Genomic DNA, 20,610 nt, shown 5'->3' with positions numbered 1-20,610 from the left:
TTTACAACGAAAATGATATTTTACTACCTAAATTACTCTTCTATAATTTTGTACGATATTTTTTCCTTTAAAATATAATTACTAATTAACTATATTTTATTATTATCTTAGCAATTATTTATCCTCATCTTTAACTATAAATTATTACTATAACAAAATATTATGAAATAATAACTAAATTATTTCTCTAACAAGGTATAATCAAATAGTTAAACAGCAATTATGAACTGCAAATATATGGCAGCAGCACCGCCATGGTTATTACATAGAAACTGGTTTTTACTGAAATGACTGTAAAGTAAAAACCCAGTGTAGGTGGGTTAGTTTAATGTTTAATCTTTGGCTTCTTCACTATCATTACAGTGCAATGTGCATGATGAGCACAGTAGTCACTCACACTACCAAGAACCGCCCTGCACCACAACAATCAAAATTCATCTAAATTACTGTGAGGAATTATATTGAAATTTTTCAAGTGAGTTCTAGAATTTTTAAATATTTTGTAAAATTCAATTAAGAAAGAAAAAGGGTCACTGAATCACATGTGTATATGAACTTCCACTCATAATTTTAAGAGTATATATTGATGGGACGGTTACCTAAAAACAAATTCCAGTCACAGGCGCTATAAAGAGTGTTGATGTAAAATTAAACTTACAAAAATAGTTTAAGAGCACCAACGTTAGACAGTTAGATTATAACTTTTTGAAACTAATGATCTCTAAATACTAATACATGTAATGGTTCAAAGCTAATGCTCATGAGTAACCCTGCGAGCTCGGATATAGAACAAAATTCTCAATTTACTAAATCTTTTCTTATGAGAATGGTAGCATTTTGTAGCTCCACCTTACTTGTTCTTGGAGAAGATGAGACTGTTAGACTACAACTTTTAGAAAATATGTAATGGTTCAAAGCTAACGCTCATGACTTAACATCGGGAACTAAGATTTAGAACAATATTCTCAATTTACTAATTTTTTCTTCCGAGAATGACAGCTTGTTGTAGCTCTACTTTACTATTCCTAGATAGGATGTTACCTTTTTATAGCTCCGTAACCATGGCTACCCACCACAAGAACTGAAGCATGGTGTTTTTCTACAGCATCACAGAGAACATTTCTAGCATCACCTTCAATCACTTGAATTGTCACATCACTCACCTACACAGAAACAGAACAACCAGATCAAATTTTGTCAATAACCAAAATATGAAGAAGGTAGTTTGAAATTACAAAATCCTGAAGAAAAAGCAAGAAATTAGTTCTTAGTCAACCGAAACCAAGCTAAGCTATTCCACACACATTGATATACACAAAGTTCTCAAGGCCGCAGGCATATAAATTATTGCAGTGGTGCCTCCGGAAAAGCCATGGATCACTTTTCACTCTTCTTTGGCTTAGTGTAGGAGGAAAATGAAACAAACTTGATTAAGAGCAAGATAATTTCTCAGTACCACCCTCTCAAATATTCACTAGATTTTTTTTAACCTTCTCGGGAATTTTTTCTTCACTTTGATTCAATTCCATTCAATTATTACTTTCTGCTTTTGTTTAGTTACTATAATAATTCCCAGTCCCTTAAGGGACATCCGACTATAATGATTCCCATACTTATAGTGAGAGATACATTTAACTTGGAGGAAACTTTTGAATTCCTACCTCTACATTCGGAATTGAAATATGCTAACCCTTTTGATTCGATTCTCCCTTCATTTTTTTTTTTACCTTATTCAATCTGAATATAGAAACTTAAATATAATTCTTTATGTTTAAATATGTGGACATTTAAAATCAAGCTCGGAAAATCCATAGTGGGAGTGGAAATACTTCAAATATGAAATTATGCTGTGAGTTTTCAGATAATTAGAAATACGACAAAAGTATAAAGACTATTGGAGATTTAAGCTTTCTCCAATGAGATGCTAATGAAAGAGTTAACAATAAGAAGACAATAAGCACGATATCAATTATAATTCAGAAATAGCCAAGCACTATAGAAGAGGGATTACCGATTTGGTCTGGCAAAATTCTTTAGCCTTTTCAACAACTCTAGCGGCAATCATCTTCAAATCCGCATCCACATACGGAAAAACATCGGCAGCTCCTGTAATTAGAATTGAAAAAAAAAACAGAAGAAATCAAAACAAAACAAAAGGAACCGTCAACCATTTCAATTTTTCCCCCCAAAAGAAAACAGAAAATCAAAATCAGGAGAGAGAAAAAGAAGGTAGCGAGTCGTACCGGGGCCCGCGAGACCGACAACGGAGGTAGCAAGGGGTTTGGCGTGAACAATGACGAGCTTGAAAAGAGGATTCGGAGCCAAAGGAGAGAAGAAGTGATCCAGCGTCCATTCCAGCGCGTACATGCTGTGTTCGCTTTCATCGATCGCCACAATCATCACCTGCTTCTCCTGCGTCGCCATTGGAACTCTCTCTTGAAGTTGCAGTGTGTTATTGTTTTCTGACTCTCTCTGGCAAATTCCGAAGGACAGAGACGAGCTGAGCTCCGAGTTTGACACGCAATTTATTCCCATCAGGAGACGCGAAGTCCGATTAAAATTTTTCTTTTTAGAATAAAATAAAATAAATGCTGATGCTGATGCTCTTACCGGTTGCGTAGAGTCCTCTTACGACGTCGTTTCAATTCCATCGGATCATTCGAGATGATTGGATTATGACTGCGGGTTTGCGGTAATGGAAGCTTGGCTGGATTTTCTAGAATTCTCTATTATTATATATTATATGCAGGTTTATATTCATATAATAAAAATAAATTATGGTTTAATTTCTCATAATTATTTAATCGTCACTTTTTATATTATAATTTCTTCATATAAATTTTTACTTTATTTATTTAAAGCAAAAATATTTAGAAATTTAAAATTCAAATAAATTAAACTTAAGAATAACTCAAAAATTAATTAAAATATATTTAATTTTTATACATTTATATAAATTATAATTACAATTAAGTATTTTTAATTAATTATAGAATTTAACACTGGAATTATTTTATTCCTTCCAACGATTACAAACCAACACGTGCTACAGAATATACCTTTCTTGGAAGAGATTATTACAAAACCACTATTTACACATATAATTAATTAGAATAACCTTTCTAATTAATTGTTAAGTAAGCTTAAAACGGGCTTAATTAACATATATAATTAAAAGCACCTTTTGGGGGCTTATTCAGTAATTACAAGTGACTAGCTTTTTGTGGGCTTATAAGCTTTTTTTAAGCATGCGGCTTTTTCACAATTGTCACACTGCACCCAATGTGATGTGCACAGTAGTCGCTCACACTTCCAAGCAGCGCCCTGCACAGCAACATTATAGTAGTTGCCTTTATTTTATTTTATGTTAAATTATTAAATTAATTATTATAATTAAATATATATATTTTTTACATATAATTTCTAGTTAATTTATTTTTACAATAAATTTAAAAATTTATTAATTAACGTGTATATATGTATATATTTACCTCTTTATAGCTCCATAACCATGGCTGCCAACAACGAGAAGAGAAGCACGGTGTCTTTCTACAGCTTCAGTGAGACCATGCCTTGCGTCTCCTTGTACGACCTCTATTACTACATCGGTCACCTGCACAGATGCAACATATACATATATATATATATATATATACACACACACACATAAAAATAAATATTTTATATTTAAAAAATGAATAATTATTTACGAACAAAATTAGCCATTACTAATTTATTCCTGCAAATTTGATTGGCCGTTTCCACGACTCTCTCAGCCATCCTCCTCAAATCCTCTTCAATGATCCTCAAAACCTCTGCGGTCCCTGCACCATACGACGTCGTTTTGAGGAAAGAGTTCGCCATGGTCGAGTAAAACAAAGGTAAGAATAATCCAACGGAGGAATACCAGGACCTGAGAGGCCGACGGTGGCGGAAGGGAGTGGCTTGGCGTAGACGATGACGAGATTGAACGGAGGATTCGAGGCGAAAGGACTAAAAAAGTGCCGGAGCGTCCAGTCCAGTGCGTACATGCTGGATTCACTCTCGTCCACACCGACAATCACCGTTTCCTTCCCAACAGTCGCCATTGTCGGAGTTGCTGCAGATGCTGATCCGTTTTTTCAAGTTGCAGCGACTGATTTGAAAACTCCATGACAGCGCGCTTTATCGGGTGAAAGGCTAAAGAGACAAGACACGCCGCTGATCGGCCGCCGAATGACGTGACGTCATACGTTTATCGTCACGTGCGAGTTCTTTTGGATACCTTTACACGTGGTAAAATGACAGTTTTAAGTAAGATTGCGAAATGTCCAAAATAGCCTTACCGTGATTTATGATTTGTACTAGGGTATAGGCCCAATGGGCTATATAATGGGCCGGCCGGTTGAAAAATGACCCGTAAGTCCAAAAAAGCCCAAATTGGAAAAGTCAAAATTAGCTTATAGGAAAAGCTATAAGTTGGGAAGAATAATGTGAAACCATCAAATGGCTTTTTAGCTTATTTGTATATAGCTAAGCCGACTAGGAAAAGTGACTTTTAGACATGACCATTTATACTTATACGCCGAAAGAAGCATCGAACTTAATCCTTACTTTAACCCCCATATAATATATAGATACATGGTACATGTGTATGTATATACATATAGTAATTTGCTTAATATTGGTGGATGACATCATCCGGTATATCATATACCACCTTGTGTATTTATAGCCGTTGGCCAATGTGCGCATTGCCATTGGTTGTATATGCACGCTAATGGGCAAATTATGATGATGATTTTTTGTATAAAAAAAATGCCAACTGGCAACAGGCAACTGCCAACTAATAAAAGAAACGGCATCGTTTTTCTTCCTTAAACGACAGAATCTCAGGAAATCTCTGTTCGTGTCTATCCCGTATTTAACGCGCGAAGACCAAACACGTGGCATGGATATTTTCCACGTCGGATAAGTAGGCGGCGCCATATTTATCGCTAGATTTGCTTTTGGAATATCTCGTATGTTTGGATTATTGTTTATTAAATATATATATATATATATTATATTTTTAAATTTATATTTAAATGAAAATTATAAATTTTTAATAATTTAGATAATAAATTTTACCGATATTTTTATTTAATTTTTTGCATTGGTTTGAACATAGATATAATCATATATAAAAATTTATCTTATTACTATATAAATAATATATTATATTATTTACTATCAATTTAAATTTTTTTATAATAATCAATTAAATTTATTATTTAATATTTAAGATATTATTATAATTGAAGGTGCATATAAAGATACACACACACACACACACATATATATATATATATATATTCCTTGCCACTTAACCCTATTAATTGTCAATTGACTTTGTTAATTGTAATCTAATCTTTGTCTACATCAATACGCATGTGATGATAATAACATTTATTTATTTCAATTAAGCAAACAATGATGTAAACCTACCCACCTTCTTATACAATTTATATGCATTATATTTTATGGGTTGTAAATTAAGCCCTTTTTTTTTTCTCTATTTGGGTTTAAAACAAATCATATATTAACTATTTAAACAAGCAATAAATAAAATTCAATGAATGTGATAATTTTTCTTATTTTTAACATAATCATGATAATAATAGTTGTGTACGTAGTAAAATAATATATATTCGAGTTAATTATTATCTAAAAATAAAAATATATCTCAATAATTATGTGAAAATAAAATACATCATGGATGCTTTCCTATTTAAATTATCATGTCAATTCCTTTATTTTTATAATAATTTGGTATAGTTTAATATGAAAATCAAAATATTAAGTAAATGTTTAATTAAAATTAACGTTATTATAATTGTACCATTCATAAAAATTATCTCATGTTCATTGAATGAGCTATTTTATTTATTTTTTAAAAGAATTTCTATATTTATTTAATGTATTTATTAATTTAAATTCAACTTATTATGTAAAATTATTAATTTTTTGTGGTTTTTTATCGGATTTTATTGTTTAATTTTGACCCACATTCTAAAAACACCATAAATTCAATTTAAAAAAATTAATAAATTATATAAATTAACTAAAAATATCAAATTAAAAGTACTAAATTATTAAATGAATTATAAATATTAAATATAAATCACCCTTTAAAAAATATTCTATAAGTGCGTGTATCCAAATGAGGTAATTATTACTCTACTCGATTTTGAATGGAGCAGATTAAGTAACAAGCGCGTGGGTGAGAACCGTTTAAGTTATCGCGAGATTTGCGAAAAATTGACTTTTTCGCTCGTCCGGTCAACGTCTCGCTTCCCGCATAACCGTTCAATACATCCAAACCAGATGAGAGAAGCGGATCCTTCTCACGAGTCAGATAAAACAAAAACTTGAAATCCAATGCCGCATTTTTTCACCTGATTTAGTCATTTAATATATATACGCACACACACGCATACATTACACGTTGGTAAGTGTATATGTTTATGAGAACCAGAGAGAGTTGAGATTTTCGTGATCAGAAAATGAAGTTCTGCAAGAAATACCAGGAGTACATGCAAGGCCAAGAGAAGAAATTACCCGGGGTTGGTTTCAAGAAGCTTAAGAAGATTTTGAAGAAGTGTAGAAGAGATTTTCAATCTCAGAAACACCTTGATGTTCATCATACCTGCCCTCAACCTTGTCCAGGTTCAGGATTTTTTCTTGTTTCCTTTTCAAATTCAAATTTTCTCTCAGATTCTTGATTAATTATTTCATTTTCTTTTCTGGTTCTGTCTTCTTTCGTCCTCCTGATGATTTTCATATCTGATTTAAGGATTCATTTTGGTGATTGTTGGGGAATTTGAAGAAATCTGAGACCTGGGTTCTGTTTTATTTTCACACGTATGTTCATATGTGTGCGTGTGTGTGTGTGTGTATACATTGAATCTAAATTTCTTTGAGTAATATTTGCAGTTTGTGATGGAACCTTCTTCCCTTCCCTTCTCAAGGAAATGTCAGATGTAGTAGGTTGTTTTAACCAGAGAGCTCAGAAATTGCTTGACCTTCATCTGGCTTCTGGTGTTAAAAAGTACTTGATTTGGTTTAGAGGCAAGCTCCAAAGGAGCCATGTTGCCCTAATTCAAGAAGGCAACGATCTGGTCACTTATGCCCTAATTAATGCCACTGCAATTAGAAAAATCCTGAAGAAATATGACAAGGTGATCTTTACTCACCATGGAAATTCACATAAAAATTTTAGTTTTGATGATTCCTAATGGAATTTTGAACTGGGTTCTTATCATTTTTGGTGTTGAGTTTACAGATTCATTACTCTAGGCAAGGTCAGGCATTTAAGTCTCAAGCCCAGAGTATGCACATTGAAATCCTCCAGTCACCATGGCTGTGCGAGCTCATGGCTTTTCACATCAATTTGAGGGAATCCGAGGCCAAATCAAGCAACACTCCTGCCTTGTTTGAAGGGTGTTCCCTGAATTTCGACGATGGGAAACCATCACTTTCTTACGAGCTCTTCGATTCGGTCAAGCTGGATTTCGATCTGACTTGTTCTATATGCTTGGTGAGTGACAAATTTCGTGTTCATTGAGTTTGGTATGATATATATGGTGATCCTTTTTGTACTTAAAACTGAAATTAGTGTCAGAAACTAGAAATTTCAATGGAGGAAACTTCAAATTTGGGTTACCATGCTGATTTATGAGCTTTTTCGATGGTTACAGGATACTGTATTCGATCCGGTTTCTCTTACATGTGGCCACATATTCTGCTATATGTGTGCCTGCTCTGCAGCATCGGTTACAATTATTGATGGATTGAAATCTGCAGATCCTAAAGAAAAATGCCCTCTGTGTCGTGAGGTAGGTTAATGTTTGAAATTTTCAATTCTTTATTTCGATTTTTCATGTAAATTATACTCCAAAATTGTCTAGATGTAAATGAATTGGATAACATTAATAATCTTTACAAGAACTAATTGCTTTCTTTGTTGATCTTTTACTAATGCTTTGATGTACAAGGGCCAAACAACGCGAATTCACTCCCTGCTCCCCCCCCCTCCTCCTCTACCCTGTCTTGTAGAATAGGTTACACTTACTGTCTGATTTAAGTCCTATACAGATTCTTCTTTTCTTTTTGTTTTTTTCCGTTTCTCATTTTTGTAGGGCAACGTAGCCTTAGAGAATACCCGAAACCACTCCCTCATATTAAGAGGGGGAAGTAACTCACTGCCTCTACCAAGCTAGGTGGTTTCTTTGTCTTTCTAATACCTTTCAATGGTCTTGACTCATTTTCGATTCTTTGATTTCAGGCAGGAGTTTATGAAGGAGCAGTACACTTGGATGAGCTAAGTATTTTATTGAAGCGAAGGTAATAATTTCAATTATGTTCATCTTTCTTAATTTATCTTTCAGATTGCAAGTTTCTAATATTGATAAACTACATATTGGAACAGCTGCCGCAGCTACTGGAAACAGCGGCTTCGGACAGAAAGAGAAGAAAGGGTTCGACAGGCGAAGGAGCACTGGGAGTTACAGTGCCGGTCATTTATGGGTGTGTAGATAGTTTTTGGGTAAATTTCCTCTTTGTTGAAAGTTCCAGTCTACACATGAAAAAATGGAAAGTTTCTGTTTTTTTTTTTTTTCAAAATAATCAAGTACTGTCTTGTGCCCCGATTTGCCATACATTATGTGTATTTCGAAAGGCACAGATGGACTTTCGATTATAATGTATATTTTTAAGGTTACTCTTCAGTCGTATTTTAGGCCTTTAGATCTATGTAATGGTTAAAGGAAAAGAAATTCTTAAGGTTTTGTTTCTTTACTGAAATGAAGTACTCTTATTGTCTTTCACTTATGAATTAGTAAAAGAAAATTAGGGAGGATGATGCAGGGTCTGATATTTGACTTGAAGGTTGGTGGAATGACAAGTTCAAAAGCTGTGACTTTGTTTGAGAAGTTTCGACTTTTGACCATCACAGGAAGTACTTGCAAACAAAATTATCAATGAAGGACCCATTAAGAATGGAGGAGAGTGATCCAATTCTGGTGCAGTTAAACTAAATTTTAAAAAATATATATATATATGTATATTTACATATTATGGGTATACATGTATTTAATGTATACATGTTTAAATATTAGGTATAGAATATGCTTTTTCAAGATAAAATATTTTGTACAATTCAGTCAGCTTTGAGACATGACCAGACCAAGAAATCTCAATTTGATCCAGTCTGAAACAAAGTGATAGCAGTCAGTAAATTCTTTTAAGTTCGGTTCTAGTCTAACCTGATTGGTTCGAGAGAAAGAGAAAGGACATATAAATTTAAGTAATAGACAAAAATAAGCTCAAGAAACTACAGGGTCAATTGTTTTCTTTTTCCATATAACTCCCAGAATATAAATTGAAAGGGGAAAAACGATCAGAACATATACTTCTACAAATTTCTCAAAAACTTCCAGCCGCACGAGCTCAACTAGGCCAATAGCATAGGGCTTTTGTTTTTATACATATGATATCTCTTACATAATTTCTCAAGCGTCCCAATTGAATGTTGCATTTTGTTTAGTTTTTGGTCCATAAACATAGCCTGCAAACATAGCAGATGTGAGTGAGGAAGACAGTCAGAGCAAAATCTTACTACAAAAACCTAATAACTCATAAACAACCTGGTAGTCATCTCCATATTTCTCAACCAGTCGGCTGACATGCATGCGCTGCATACTAGTCAAAGGTTGTAAAGGTGCACTCTTCCCATCTTTTCGCTTCTTCCCAAGGGCTGATTTTAAATCTACATAGCCAAAGACAGAATTTAGTCAAAAGCAATCGAGAAAAGGAAAGATTACTCGAGTTCAAATTTTAAGTATGTAAGGGTCCATGTTTCAGCTTTGTCCAACAGCAGAAGTTTTATTCTGCCTTGTCCAAGGATGAACACGTCCATGCTTCCAGATAAAAGTGCATGCATAACCCATAGAATTATCATAAAAATATACAGGAGTAGTTTACCCCTGAAATCTAATATCTGAAATGATGAGCCCTTGATTTTGAAGATGGAGAAAATAGTCACTAGGAAACATCACTTAATTGGAGAATAAGTAGAGGACAAAGAACGAGCGGATAGTGGGATCTTTAATTAGTCAAGCACTTGTTCGGATAGTACCTAATGTTTGATCATGATTCGTTTGAAAGCCAACTTATAACTGGGGTACCAAGTAACTTCCGAGAAAAACATACTATGTCACAATCAGCATATAGCATCCATGTGTAGATTCATCGATATAGACGATTGAAAAAATAAAAATGGTAAATAACTTGTATAAAGAGATGTTTAAAAAATAATCTAAAATTGGCAGGAAAAGCCCGCCATGGGTCTGATATTCATTATTGTCAGGCAGGCTTCTCTTTATGCATGTCTATGTTATCTTGCCCAAATACTAATGTAACTACACTATACCCAATTACCATCGAGCCTTAGGTCACGTGGCAATGGTTATGAGCAGACTACATAATGCGCTTTTGATCATCCTCTACTAAATATAACATGGATTCAGAACTTCCAATCTTTATTTCGGTTTTGCTAACATGTCAAACTACAGCAGTTCAGCTTTCAGAAATTAGCTTGTAAACTAAGCATACACCAAAAAAGTATCAAATTTCTATTGATGAATTCATAAAAATCTCCCTCAATGAATTTTTAGTCAACTCAAATTTATTGATGGAAATGTGATACTACATACATAATTGTCGAATCATTATACAAAATAAGTCTGACCCAGCTCTTATACAAGTCTTAAGTTCTGGATAATTCAAAGGCAAAACAGAATGACGATATTTCAATTGTAAAGTCGTGTGAAGTATGCTCTAGAACTAATCTGATTTCTACAAACATCTTCAGTTTATGGCAAGATTATTAACAGAATTTTCAATTTCCATGCCCACATCCCAAGATTCAAAAAGTAGATTTTGATAAGACTTCATTCCACAAGTATTACAAATGATAACAGTTAACAAACCCTTATGACTTATCAAAATCACCATATCCCAATCTGAACGGTTTTCAAAATTCAATCAATTCATGGAACCAACTTTGATCCCTAGAACCTCCTTCTTGTCTGAACCATTTGCAATCTGCTAAAGCATGAGTGACCCCCTTGTACTTATCGAGCATACCTTATAATCTACCAAACACATGTCTTCCTTGCATCCAGTTCAATATTCTAACCCTAACATTCATAAAAGTTATAACGGATAAAAGGGAAACTCTCTACAGATAAATTCTCATGTAGCAAATTCAACTCACAACAAAAATAACGACATGGAGAGAAAGAAAGAGTTACCATCTTCCTCGAGATCGCTGCCGCAGTCAATTGGCTCGAACTCTTTAGCGGAGAGATCGGCGGGATCGTCGGACGGGGGCGGTGACGGCGGAGATGGGGGAACGTTGAGGGTGTCACACTCGACGATGTGGGAAGTCCGAGAGCGGACGCCGAGCAAATTAGGGTTGGAAACGACGCCGAACGACTTGTAATTGCTGATGACGCTGGCTTTGTCGTCCCATTTAGATTGCTTCTCCTCCACCAGAGATCGGAGCTTCGGCGGTATATGGAAGGACGGCTTGAACACGTTAGGGTTTTTCTTTGGGAGCCCTACTTTCACCTTCGGTCTCGATTGCTTGTATTTCCTTCTTGACCTCCCCATCTCTCTGGTTTTCTGGTACAGATCGAGAGCGGGAGGAGGGTTTATGGTTTTGAGTATTGAGGCGAGGGCTTTAGCTACTGCATCGGAACAAACGGTGTCGTCTAGAGAAGGTTTAAAGATACGGCGCCGTTTGGTATAGCCAATATTTTTCATGAAACTAAGGTCATCATTCTTTTTATTCCAGTTACTAACTTTATTTCAAAAACAAATAATTACTAATTTAATACTCAATTGAAAAAAAAAAACCGATTTAAATAATAATTGGGGGTTTAAATTTTTTAGTTATTTTTTTAATCTAAAATTACTTATTTTTTAAAGAAGTAAATATATTTTTTGAAAAAAAAATGTTCCAAATTTAATATATAGTTCGGATCTAAAAAAAAAAAGATAATAAAATAATAATTTTCGACGATTCATTCATAGAATTCATGTTTATTCATAAGCTACAATTGTTCGCATTCCATCTAGTCGTGCCACGAGATTACAACGGCCTTAAAAGGCCAGTAGGACAGTCGGATGAGTGTCTATCGTCGTTCTCGTTTTCTGTTTCAAAACCCTAATTCTAGTTGCAGCTGTTACAATGAAAAAGACCAATTTATCCTTCCGAATTTTTTCTTATTTTACCTCGAAATAAATTCCTGACAATAAAGATGAGTACAAATATAATCGCCTTCTATGTTACTAAATACCAGTCTAAGCTGACAATATCGCAACAGGAAAAGTATAGGGTCAAAAATATAAGAATTGCTACATCAGAAATTTGCATAAGCCTAAAACTCCCTCACTACATATATATCACTTGGCTGTCTAGCTATATTAATGGTGTTTACTGCGCTTCCATTGTTAAGACAGAGATCCTGCTAGAGTTGGGAAAATAAGGAAGGCCAGTTATGGTGTGATCCTCAGGATGTAAAGCTATCCAAATTGGGAAAGCAGAAATTTCGGTCATAGTCCAGCTGATCGATTCGCATACTCTTGAACCAATGCTCCAAACAGAGATCGCCTCTGGAGCAAGTTAGATGGCTTGTCAAATTCTTTTGCTCTTCCTGTCATGACAGACAAGATAATATAACATCATTGCCAAGAAAACAAGCAAAAACATATAATTTTGATTCCAACTACTATTATAACATGTTTTAACTCTACAGTTTTCTGTAGTGAAAATTTATATATTTCATTAATTAAATGATACACACACATCAACCATAATTATAACTTTTTAACGAGAACACATAAAAATGCAGTTTAACTAAAACTCGTGGCCTACAAAGAGAAAGGAAAATACTAACCTGCATCGATGACTAGAACTCTATCACAGTCCATGACTGTTGGGATCCTGTGAGCAATGCTGATAATTGTACAGGCTGCAAATTCCTCCCTTATGATTTTCTGAATTACAGCATCTGTCTGTGAATCAACAGAAGCAGTTGCCTCGTCCATGAACAGAAGCCGGCTGCGCTTCAACATTACCCTTCCTAAACATAGAAGCTGCCTTTGCCCAACACTCCAGTTTTCTCCATTATCGACCACTGCAAAGTAGAATTTACGAGTATTTTTGGTACTTTTTAAGGAACAATGCTTAAGATATAACTTTGGCTCGAGTTGTAAATCCAGATTCATGAATTGTAAAACTTATTGTTTACCTGGAGAGTCAAGTTTCTCAGGTTTTGAAGCTACAACATCTTTAAGTTGGCAGCGCTCCAAACTCTAAATAATAATAAAGTTGAATTTGATTCAGATTTTAGTTATAAAAAACAAAAATCAAAATATGATATAAATGAAACAAAGACTTGAACATATGAATGTGCAAATTATAATTAAATTCTATGTGAAATGGGTTTGGTGAAAAGGCAAATTTACCTTCCAAATCTCTTCATCCGAATATTGTCCAATTGGATCAACGTTACTCCTCACGGTTCCTTCGAAGAGGACAGGCTCCTGGGGAATAATTCCAAATCGTGACCGGAGATCATGAAGTCCAAGCGCGCAAATATCAATGCCATCAATAATAATTTTTCCTGCTGACGGCTCCACAAGCCTGAATAAAACTTGGATTAACGTCGATTTCCCACTTCCAGTTCGGCCAACAACACCAATCTTCTCACCCCCATGAATGCTAAGAGTAATGCCTTTGAGCACTAAGGGAGTGTTTGGCCGATATCTTACCTGTTCGTCAAAATTCAAGGCATCATCCAAGAATAACATTAGTTCAGTCACAGCTTTTCAAATAGCCAACAAAAGCTCATCCTGATCATTAATTGTTAGTATGAAGTTATACCTGGAGGTCTGTGAGGTCGACATTGCCATGGCTAGGCCAATTCAGAGGAAGAATAAGATCTTTATTCTTCCATGCTGCTTCTGATTGGATATCAGTAAACTGCTTGATCCTTTCAACAGAAACCATTCGATTTTCCACAAAACAACTCATGTATACAGCCCAAAAGAGCACAGCATTGAGAGACAATCCATAGGAGAGTGATAAACCAACTGATTCTGTGTTACGCACACATATATACACATATATTAACTCAGTGCAAATAATTTATGAGCTGTAAAGAATAAACATAAATCAGAACATCCGCAAAAGAAGAAAGGGTTATGATTGATACTGTTAATGTATCAATAATGGCAAGAAACTACTAATTATCAGTTATTTAACACAGTATTGATCTATCAAAGTTCTATGTTTAATTTAAAAACAACCAAATATCCAACAAGGACTCATAAAAGATTACCTGGCTTTATTATACTGCTAGGCAAGATGATCATGAACAATGTAGAAAGGCAAAGTATGATACTTCCAAGGAATTCCAGACGAAAACCCAACCACTCGTTGGATCCATTATTGTGAAAGTCCAAACGCAAATTGGAATTTACTCGGTTAACATTTTCTTGCACAAACTTTTCTTGCTTTCTGAAAGATCGAATTGTCATAACTCCAGCTATACTTTCTGAGAAATGATGGATAACCGGTGCCTTGGTGATCGAATCAAATCGTGTTAATTCTCGAGATGATGCAAGATAGTATCCCTGAGATGCAAGAGAAAACAAATAAACATCAATTAATAAAAGATTGGCCTTAACTCTCAATTCAAAATAAAAGGAAATTCAATTCCCATCAAAATGAGAACCAACAAATCGAGTCAGAAATATAATCTTATACATAGTACAGGAAAACTGAGAGTACTGAGAGCTCCTACCCTGTACCAGAAGTTAAGCCAACCAAGCGGGATTAGAAAGAACACGGTTGGCCAAGCATATTGACATGTAATAATAAAAATGCTGAGCAGTGTAATGTACATGGAGACAGTAACACCCATAACGAAGGGAATGAGGATATCGACGTTGGTCTGATCATTCGAGGCCTGAAGAAAAGAAGGCAAGTAAAAGAAATCATCAGTCCCGAGTGTTTTTTTTCTGATGCAATTCATAAATTAGTGGCTGATAACATCAAGCAGCTATAGCATCTGCCCGATGCTAAAGTGTAAACAAATCTCACCCGGCTAAGAATTCTTCCAGAAGGTGTAGTATCAAAAAATGACATGGGAGCATGTAATATACTACGAAGGATTCGAATGAAGAATATTTGGGCTGTTTGGAGTCCCACAAGGGTAACAAACAAGGATCTTGCTGCTATCAAGACAATCGAAACAGCTGCAATGATTCCATAAACCTTAATGAACAAGGAAGGGTTGAATGACATCACATTCTCCTGTGAAGTTTCATATGCCAGCCAATAATCACTAGCCATTATAGAAGCTTGCCATGTAAAGGATAAAAGCAATACAGCCGCTACGCCCCACCAACCATAAGCTTCTGTGCAGTATGATTTATATACACGCAAGCTAACTTTACCAGTTTCCTTCTCCTCTTCTTTGATTAGCTTAGAATCCTTCTTATTGGTTGTGAATTGGCTTATAGACTTGCTCTCGCCATTTGCTCCTGCGTTGTCTCGGATCACATGAGGGGATTTGGGTGTTCTCGGGGAATTTCCACCAGGCATAGTAGAGCCAGCTTCAACAAGTTCCATAGATGTTTCATGGGCATTTACCAATGCTCTGAAGTCTGTCCCAGCATCTAGTAAATCATTGTATTTTCCTGATTGCACTATCATCCCATCTCTCATGACCTGAACATTACGAATCAAGATACAATAAGATAAAATTTGATAGGGTTACAGCAAAATATCGAACAAACATAAACTATAACATGAAGATGATATAAAGTATAACCGAGGTAATACGAAATGCAGGCCTAACTTACCAAGATATTATCAACATTGTGTAAGAAATCGACTTGATGAGTGACTAGTAATATTGTCTTGGTCTTCAGAGCTCCTCTCACACATTCCTGCAGAAAAAACAACACATTACACTCAGCTGCAATTTGTAACAAACATGTAACTCGATAACTTCGTTTCAATGTGACAGCATAAGCTTCCAAGACGACCATCTCAAGGAGATAGCAGAGACATGAGCCATCTCAATCAGCATTTGCACAATAAACAACATATGGGAAGTTGGCAACCACTTGTTGGTTGTAATTTGCGGCCAATAATGGCTTATTCTCAAATAGATTTCAGAATCAAAACTACATTTCTTGGATTGGAAGGCAGAGAATTCAGGCAGCAGTACATTATCTTACTCAGCAAGGAAGCAAATGAAAATATGCTACCTTAAATATGTCTGAGCCAGTATGAGCATCAACTGCGCTAAAAACATCATCAAGAAGGTAGATATCGCAATCCTGATAAACTGCCCTAGCAAGCTGTACCCTTTGCTTTTGCCCACCACTGAGGTTGATACCCCGTTCGCCGATTTCAGTTTGATCTCCAAACTCCATCATTTCCAAGTCTTTCTCCAAGCTACAAACCCTGAGAGTTTCCCTGTATTTATCCCTATCCATTGGCAAACCAAATAAGATGTTCTCTTCAACAGTTCCATTCTGAATCCATGATGTCTGAGCAACATAGGCAGTTGTCCCACAAACTCTAACCTGTTAGAGAAGCATCAAGCAACAATCATCTTGGTGCAAGACACATTACACCAGAAATTCATCAAAGCAAACCATAACTCATGAAATATATATATATATATATGTATGTATGTATACATATAACATACAAGAAAAATAAGAGGACTACAACATTTGCAGCCCAAAAATTTATAAGTTTTCCATACCTTTCCTGACAATTTGTGCATCTCACCAAGAACTGAGGCCAAGAGAGAGGACTTCCCAGACCCAACGGTGCCAACAATCGAAGTAAGCTCCCCTTTGTTCACCAACAAATTCACGCCTTTGAGAACTGCTTCTCCACCTTCATCATCCCAGCTAAATTCCCCATTCTGAATCTCAATGACAATCCTCCCATCACAGCCTTGTAGCCTTTCTACATCCTCCCCCACCAGCTCCTTACTCATCATAAAACTATCCAATCTCCCCAAAGATATCACTGCCTGAGAAAGTGAGATCATGGACTGTGGAAACGTCCTAATGGGCTCCTGCAAGATCTTGAAAATGCTTGTGGTGGTGAAGACAGTCCCTGCATCAAGCTGGATTCCCAGAAAAAGTGCAGTGCCAAAAGTGAGAGTTGATATCAGTAATGGTGTGCTCCACATCACTATAATGTTCCCAGCAATGGAGTACAAAAACTTGGACAGCCATCCGAATTCCTTATCACGAAAACGATTGATTCTCTCGTTGAAATGCTCCTCCCAAGCCTGAAACTTGATCACCCTCATGTAATTCAGCATCTCATTGGTAGCCTTCATTCGAGAATCTCGATTCATCATGACATTGAATTGGAACCTGTTGTTCCTCTTGGTGCCAAAGATAATGAAGACAAGAACACCAATAAGTCCGATCAACGCTGTCAATGTCGAAGCTCCGAGGTTATTGTAGAGGAGAACCAAGGCCACACTGACCTGCAATGGCATCAGCCAGATAGCATGGAGCTGCAAAATCATATCAGAAAGCTGCTGAGCATCAACAGCCATGTAATTAACAATCTGTCCGACGCCATGAGTCTGGCGAGCGGAACAAGACAAGTTCAGTCCCTTCCTGTACAATGCAGTGATAAGTGTACACCTGATCATCATTCCAAGCTTCTGAGAGTTAAAGTTAAATTGATGACTCGACAAGACCTCCACAAATTTTGCAACAAGAAGGGTCAGTACGAGGTAGTATCCTTCATATGGAGAACTTCTTTTGCCTGAAGTATAATCAACAAAGCTCTGTATAAGTATAGGACCAACATACATGACGCAGAGCCGTATAATGGCGAGGAATGCAGTGAAGGCAATTTCCTTCCAGAAGCACCGGAACAATGTTGTTCTTACTGGGTGCTTGGAATTTTCATGAGGCTTCGGCCATTTTGATTCGAAAAGCTTTGACATTTTCTCAGCTCTATGATCTGGGGAAAGTGTAGGGATATCATCCATATTTAAAGATGATTTATAACCTTTGTTCAGTAGAGGATTCATCCATAGCCAAAAGGCTTTTGAAACTATACTAGCAGAAGCGAAGTTGGTCACGTTAGATTTGTTTAAGAGGGGTTCGGAAAATTTTCTGTCTTCTTCATCATCAGCCATTTCTGGCTCAGATTCTCTGCTGGGAAGAATCCCAGTTGTTCCTTTAATGGCGACGAGAAGAAGAAAAACTGAAAACGGGAAAGAGATGAATGAAACGACGTCGTCGAGAGTCAAACTTGGGTCAACCACTTCACCATATATCAAACGAAGGATTCCTGAAATTACAAAGAAGGTGACAATAACCAGATTCAAGACCCAGTAAATCCTGAGCGTAAAAGGGTGTTTTACAGCTTCAAATCTCTTCTCATGGATGACCAATACAGCAATGGCTACATGAGTTGTAGCCTGAACTAGCCAAAACAGAGCATCAACAAGCTTCCATGGCTGGACCTGGGTGTTCCTGATAAAAGCTAGAACGCACGTCACGGTGTAACAAAATGACAAAATAACAGTAGAAACAAGAGAAAGCTTAAACCATAAAGTGGTCCGGAGAGTGGCTCTGTTGTTTGTACTGTTCGCTATGAGAGGTTTACTGGTCTCGTGAGAGCTGCCCCAATGGCGGCGGCTGCTGGTTTTGAATCTCAAAAAGACCTTTGGAAGTGCAAAAACCAGGAGAGCTAACAAGAAGAGGAGGTTAATGGCGGTCAACAAAGCTCGTTGAGGACATGGAGAGAAGAAAGTGAATCTCAGCCATTGAAATATTACTGAAACAGAGTTGTTGTCTTCTCCTGATTGATGAATCACAGAGCTTGAACATGAGAGAGATGAGATCCATGAACCAGACGCCATTTTTCAACAAAACGACAAAAATTTCAGTCGTTTAACTCTCTCTCTGCCCCCCCTCTCTCTCTCTCTCTCTTTCAATCCCTGGAAAAGCAAACAGTCTGCAATTCACAGCCATGAACAGAGCAAGAACAGAACTCTTTGACCAAAAACGGAAGATCACTGCCATGGACAAAGCTCAAACCCCAAAGCATGAAACAGAGATATTCAGAGATATACGTATTTCTATATATAGCTGAACCTACATACGTAAGTACAGATGCAGAGGGAGAAACCAAAAAAGGGTAGAATGGAGATTGTAGTACGAAACAAAACATAATAAATGGCGGTTAGACGGGATAGCTGTAATTATCAAATCAACTTCTCCTTCATTGTTTATATAAACGTCGTATAGTTAGAAAAATACGTGAAAACCATAAAAGCAGAGTAAATATGGAAGAAAATAAGCGAAACAAAACGTATCCATTGAATTCTTGTGCTCATCTACTAAATTTATCTTGTTCTGGGAAATTATTTAAGGGTTTCTAAAATGATTTCGTTTTATACGGACAATGCAATGAAATAATTTGATTCGCTGACGGGATTGATTTCGAAATCTGCATTGGAAAATGGAAGAAAAAAGGACTGACAAGACGAAGACGACGACCCAGACCCAGAAGCTTCGTCAACATAAAAAATCGAGCAGAAATTTCCCAGGAGAAAGAGAAAATGAATTTTCTTTCGGCGGAAAATTTTAGCAGAGATGACGGGCCATGCAAATTGAATACTTTGAAGATTATAACAGGATGTTACCTGCCTCTCACCCGAGTTGATGATCAGCAACCGTCGTGCTTCTGAGCACGACAACCATGGGAACGGCAGAGCTTTATAATGAACCAGAAGCATCAACAACCAGACACGACAACCGAGGACAGAGATGAGAGTCGTCTTGGCTTTGTCTTCTATACGAGACAGAGCGCAGCTCTCATCCCGGCACTTGCACGGATGGTTTACGTTCAAATTCATTATATTATGTCATTTATAAGTTCCACCAAATCATTACTACCTAAATAACTTTTAAGATTTTTTAAATGATATTGGATTTGGTTATAATAAAAAAATATATATGTGAATAATATAAGAGTATATTATTCTTATACAAACAATTATATTTTTACCTCTACAATTGTATCCACTTATAATTTGATTTATATAATTTTTTTAATTTGTAGTTTGATTATTTATTATTATAATTTTAATTATTAACTTTTTACTATTATTATCTTTTTGTATTTTTTAATTTAAATTTGTTTGCCAAATTAATCGTTTTTATATAAAAATACTTTTAAAAAATTAAATAAAATACATATATTTTTTTAACATAAACATAATATATTTAGATGACCAGAAAGTTACATTACGAAAATGGATCAATCTTTATCCCGAACACAAACTCAATTTAATACGTTATGAATAATTTAAAATGCGACCAAGATCAGTAAAAAACCATGTGACATCAACTTGGGCAATGAAGTGGTCATGTTATTGGTGCACAAAATATTTCACCATATTAAAATTTTGAGTATGTAGTTGAAGATAACTAACTCATCATGTATAAATCATT

At 35.7% G+C, this 20,610-nt stretch overlaps 5 protein-coding genes across 6 annotated transcripts; 1 reads left to right on the top strand and 4 right to left on the bottom strand.

The window, feature by feature from the left end:
* Positions 1-160: 160 nt before the first annotated feature.
* Positions 161-2,500, bottom strand: LOC110821210 (Adenine nucleotide alpha hydrolases-like superfamily protein). The gene is made up of 4 exons (XM_022050958.2): positions 2,244-2,500; positions 2,012-2,106; positions 1,042-1,163; positions 161-413 (listed from the first exon to the last, which is right to left on the bottom strand). Exons 1-4 carry the CDS (start codon positions 2,422-2,424, stop codon positions 326-328), a joined length of 486 nt encoding a protein of 161 aa, XP_021906650.2. The 5' UTR covers positions 2,425-2,500; the 3' UTR covers positions 161-325.
* Positions 2,501-2,918: 418 nt separating this feature from the next.
* Positions 2,919-4,521, bottom strand: LOC110821457 (universal stress protein PHOS32-like). Of its 2 annotated transcripts, none has more exons than XM_022051306.2 (4): positions 3,908-4,521; positions 3,730-3,824; positions 3,492-3,613; positions 2,919-3,324 (listed from the first exon to the last, which is right to left on the bottom strand). In XM_022051306.2, exons 1-4 carry the CDS (start codon positions 4,086-4,088, stop codon positions 3,243-3,245), a joined length of 480 nt encoding a protein of 159 aa, XP_021906998.1. In that variant the 5' UTR covers positions 4,089-4,521; the 3' UTR covers positions 2,919-3,242. The 2 variants fall into 2 exon arrangements, with proteins under 2 accessions (XP_021906998.1, XP_021906999.1); XM_022051307.2 differs by having other exon boundaries at positions 3,914-4,511.
* Positions 4,522-6,377: 1,856 nt separating this feature from the next.
* On the top strand, positions 6,378-8,846 carry NLA (SPX (SYG1/Pho81/XPR1) domain-containing protein). Its single transcript, XM_022051375.2, has 6 exons — positions 6,378-6,687; positions 6,955-7,199; positions 7,304-7,558; positions 7,719-7,856; positions 8,306-8,364; positions 8,450-8,846. The coding sequence occupies exons 1-6, from the start codon at positions 6,525-6,527 to the stop codon at positions 8,553-8,555; spliced, it is 966 nt and encodes a 321-aa protein (XP_021907067.1). The 5' UTR covers positions 6,378-6,524; the 3' UTR covers positions 8,556-8,846.
* A 507-nt stretch (positions 8,847-9,353) lies between these two features.
* Positions 9,354-11,756, bottom strand: LOC110821213 (nucleolar-like protein). Its single transcript, XM_022050961.2, has 3 exons — positions 11,334-11,756; positions 9,666-9,787; positions 9,354-9,586 (listed from the first exon to the last, which is right to left on the bottom strand). Exons 1-3 carry the CDS (start codon positions 11,692-11,694, stop codon positions 9,473-9,475), a joined length of 597 nt encoding a protein of 198 aa, XP_021906653.1. The 5' UTR covers positions 11,695-11,756; the 3' UTR covers positions 9,354-9,472.
* Positions 11,757-12,082: 326 nt separating this feature from the next.
* Positions 12,083-20,012, bottom strand: ABCC4 (multidrug resistance-associated protein 4). Its single transcript, XM_088219949.1, has 12 exons — positions 19,800-20,012; positions 16,875-19,091; positions 16,369-16,689; positions 15,958-16,044; positions 15,194-15,823; positions 14,895-15,059; positions 14,430-14,724; positions 13,973-14,187; positions 13,555-13,860; positions 13,338-13,401; positions 12,984-13,223; positions 12,083-12,740 (listed from the first exon to the last, which is right to left on the bottom strand). The coding sequence occupies exons 2-12, from the start codon at positions 19,011-19,013 to the stop codon at positions 12,640-12,642; spliced, it is 4,563 nt and encodes a 1,520-aa protein (XP_088076075.1). The 5' UTR covers positions 19,014-19,091; positions 19,800-20,012; the 3' UTR covers positions 12,083-12,639.
* Positions 20,013-20,610: the final 598 nt, after the last annotated feature.

The sequence above is a fragment of the Carica papaya genome, chromosome 5, assembly GCF_054855325.1.
Source record: "Carica papaya isolate Zhongbai chromosome 5, ASM5485532v1, whole genome shotgun sequence".
In the NCBI taxonomy this organism is placed as follows: domain Eukaryota; kingdom Viridiplantae; phylum Streptophyta; class Magnoliopsida; order Brassicales; family Caricaceae; genus Carica; species Carica papaya.
The sequence above is the reverse complement of the archived record's forward strand: the minus strand, read 5'-3'. Positions and strand labels throughout refer to the sequence as shown.

Bases quoted from the DNA above. Each gene is read 5' to 3' on its own strand.
- LOC110821210 (XM_022050958.2), bottom strand. From the start codon at position 2,424: ATGGCGACGCAGGAGAAGCAGGTGATGATTGTGGCGATCGATGAAAGC. The intron at 2,107-2,243 runs GTACGACTCGCT...TTCTAATTACAG, and splicing joins TGTCGGTCTCGCGGGCCCCG to GAGCTGCCGATGTTTTTCCG. The intron at 414-1,041 runs GTAACATCCTAT...GTTGTGGTGCAG, and splicing joins GGTTACGGAGCTATAAAAAG to GGCGGTTCTTGGTAGTGTGA.
- ABCC4 (XM_088219949.1), bottom strand. From the start codon at position 19,013: ATGGCGTCTGGTTCATGGATCTCATCTCTCTCATGTTCAAGCTCTGTG. The intron at 16,690-16,874 runs GTATGGAAAACT...CTTCTCTAACAG, and splicing joins TGCACAAATTGTCAGGAAAG to GTTAGAGTTTGTGGGACAAC. The intron at 13,402-13,554 runs GTAAATTTGCCT...ATTATTATTTAG, and splicing joins CGGATGAAGAGATTTGGAAG to AGTTTGGAGCGCTGCCAACT.
- NLA (XM_022051375.2), top strand. From the start codon at position 6,525: ATGAAGTTCTGCAAGAAATACCAGGAGTACATGCAAGGCCAAGAGAAG. The intron at 7,559-7,718 runs GTGAGTGACAAA...CGATGGTTACAG, and splicing joins TGACTTGTTCTATATGCTTG to GATACTGTATTCGATCCGGT. The intron at 7,857-8,305 runs GTAGGTTAATGT...CTTTGATTTCAG, and splicing joins AATGCCCTCTGTGTCGTGAG to GCAGGAGTTTATGAAGGAGC.
- LOC110821213 (XM_022050961.2), bottom strand. From the start codon at position 11,694: ATGGGGAGGTCAAGAAGGAAATACAAGCAATCGAGACCGAAGGTGAAA. The intron at 9,788-11,333 runs GTAACTCTTTCT...TTGGCTATGTAG, and splicing joins CAGCGATCTCGAGGAAGATG to ATTTAAAATCAGCCCTTGGG. The intron at 9,587-9,665 runs GTTGTTTATGAG...CTATGTTTGCAG, and splicing joins AATATGGAGATGACTACCAG to GCTATGTTTATGGACCAAAA.
- LOC110821457 (XM_022051306.2), bottom strand. From the start codon at position 4,088: ATGGCGACTGTTGGGAAGGAAACGGTGATTGTCGGTGTGGACGAGAGT. The intron at 3,614-3,729 runs GTAATGGCTAAT...GCATCTGTGCAG, and splicing joins AAATTTGCAGGAATAAATTA to GTGACCGATGTAGTAATAGA. The intron at 3,325-3,491 runs GTAAATATATAC...GTTGCTGTGCAG, and splicing joins GGTTATGGAGCTATAAAGAG to GGCGCTGCTTGGAAGTGTGA.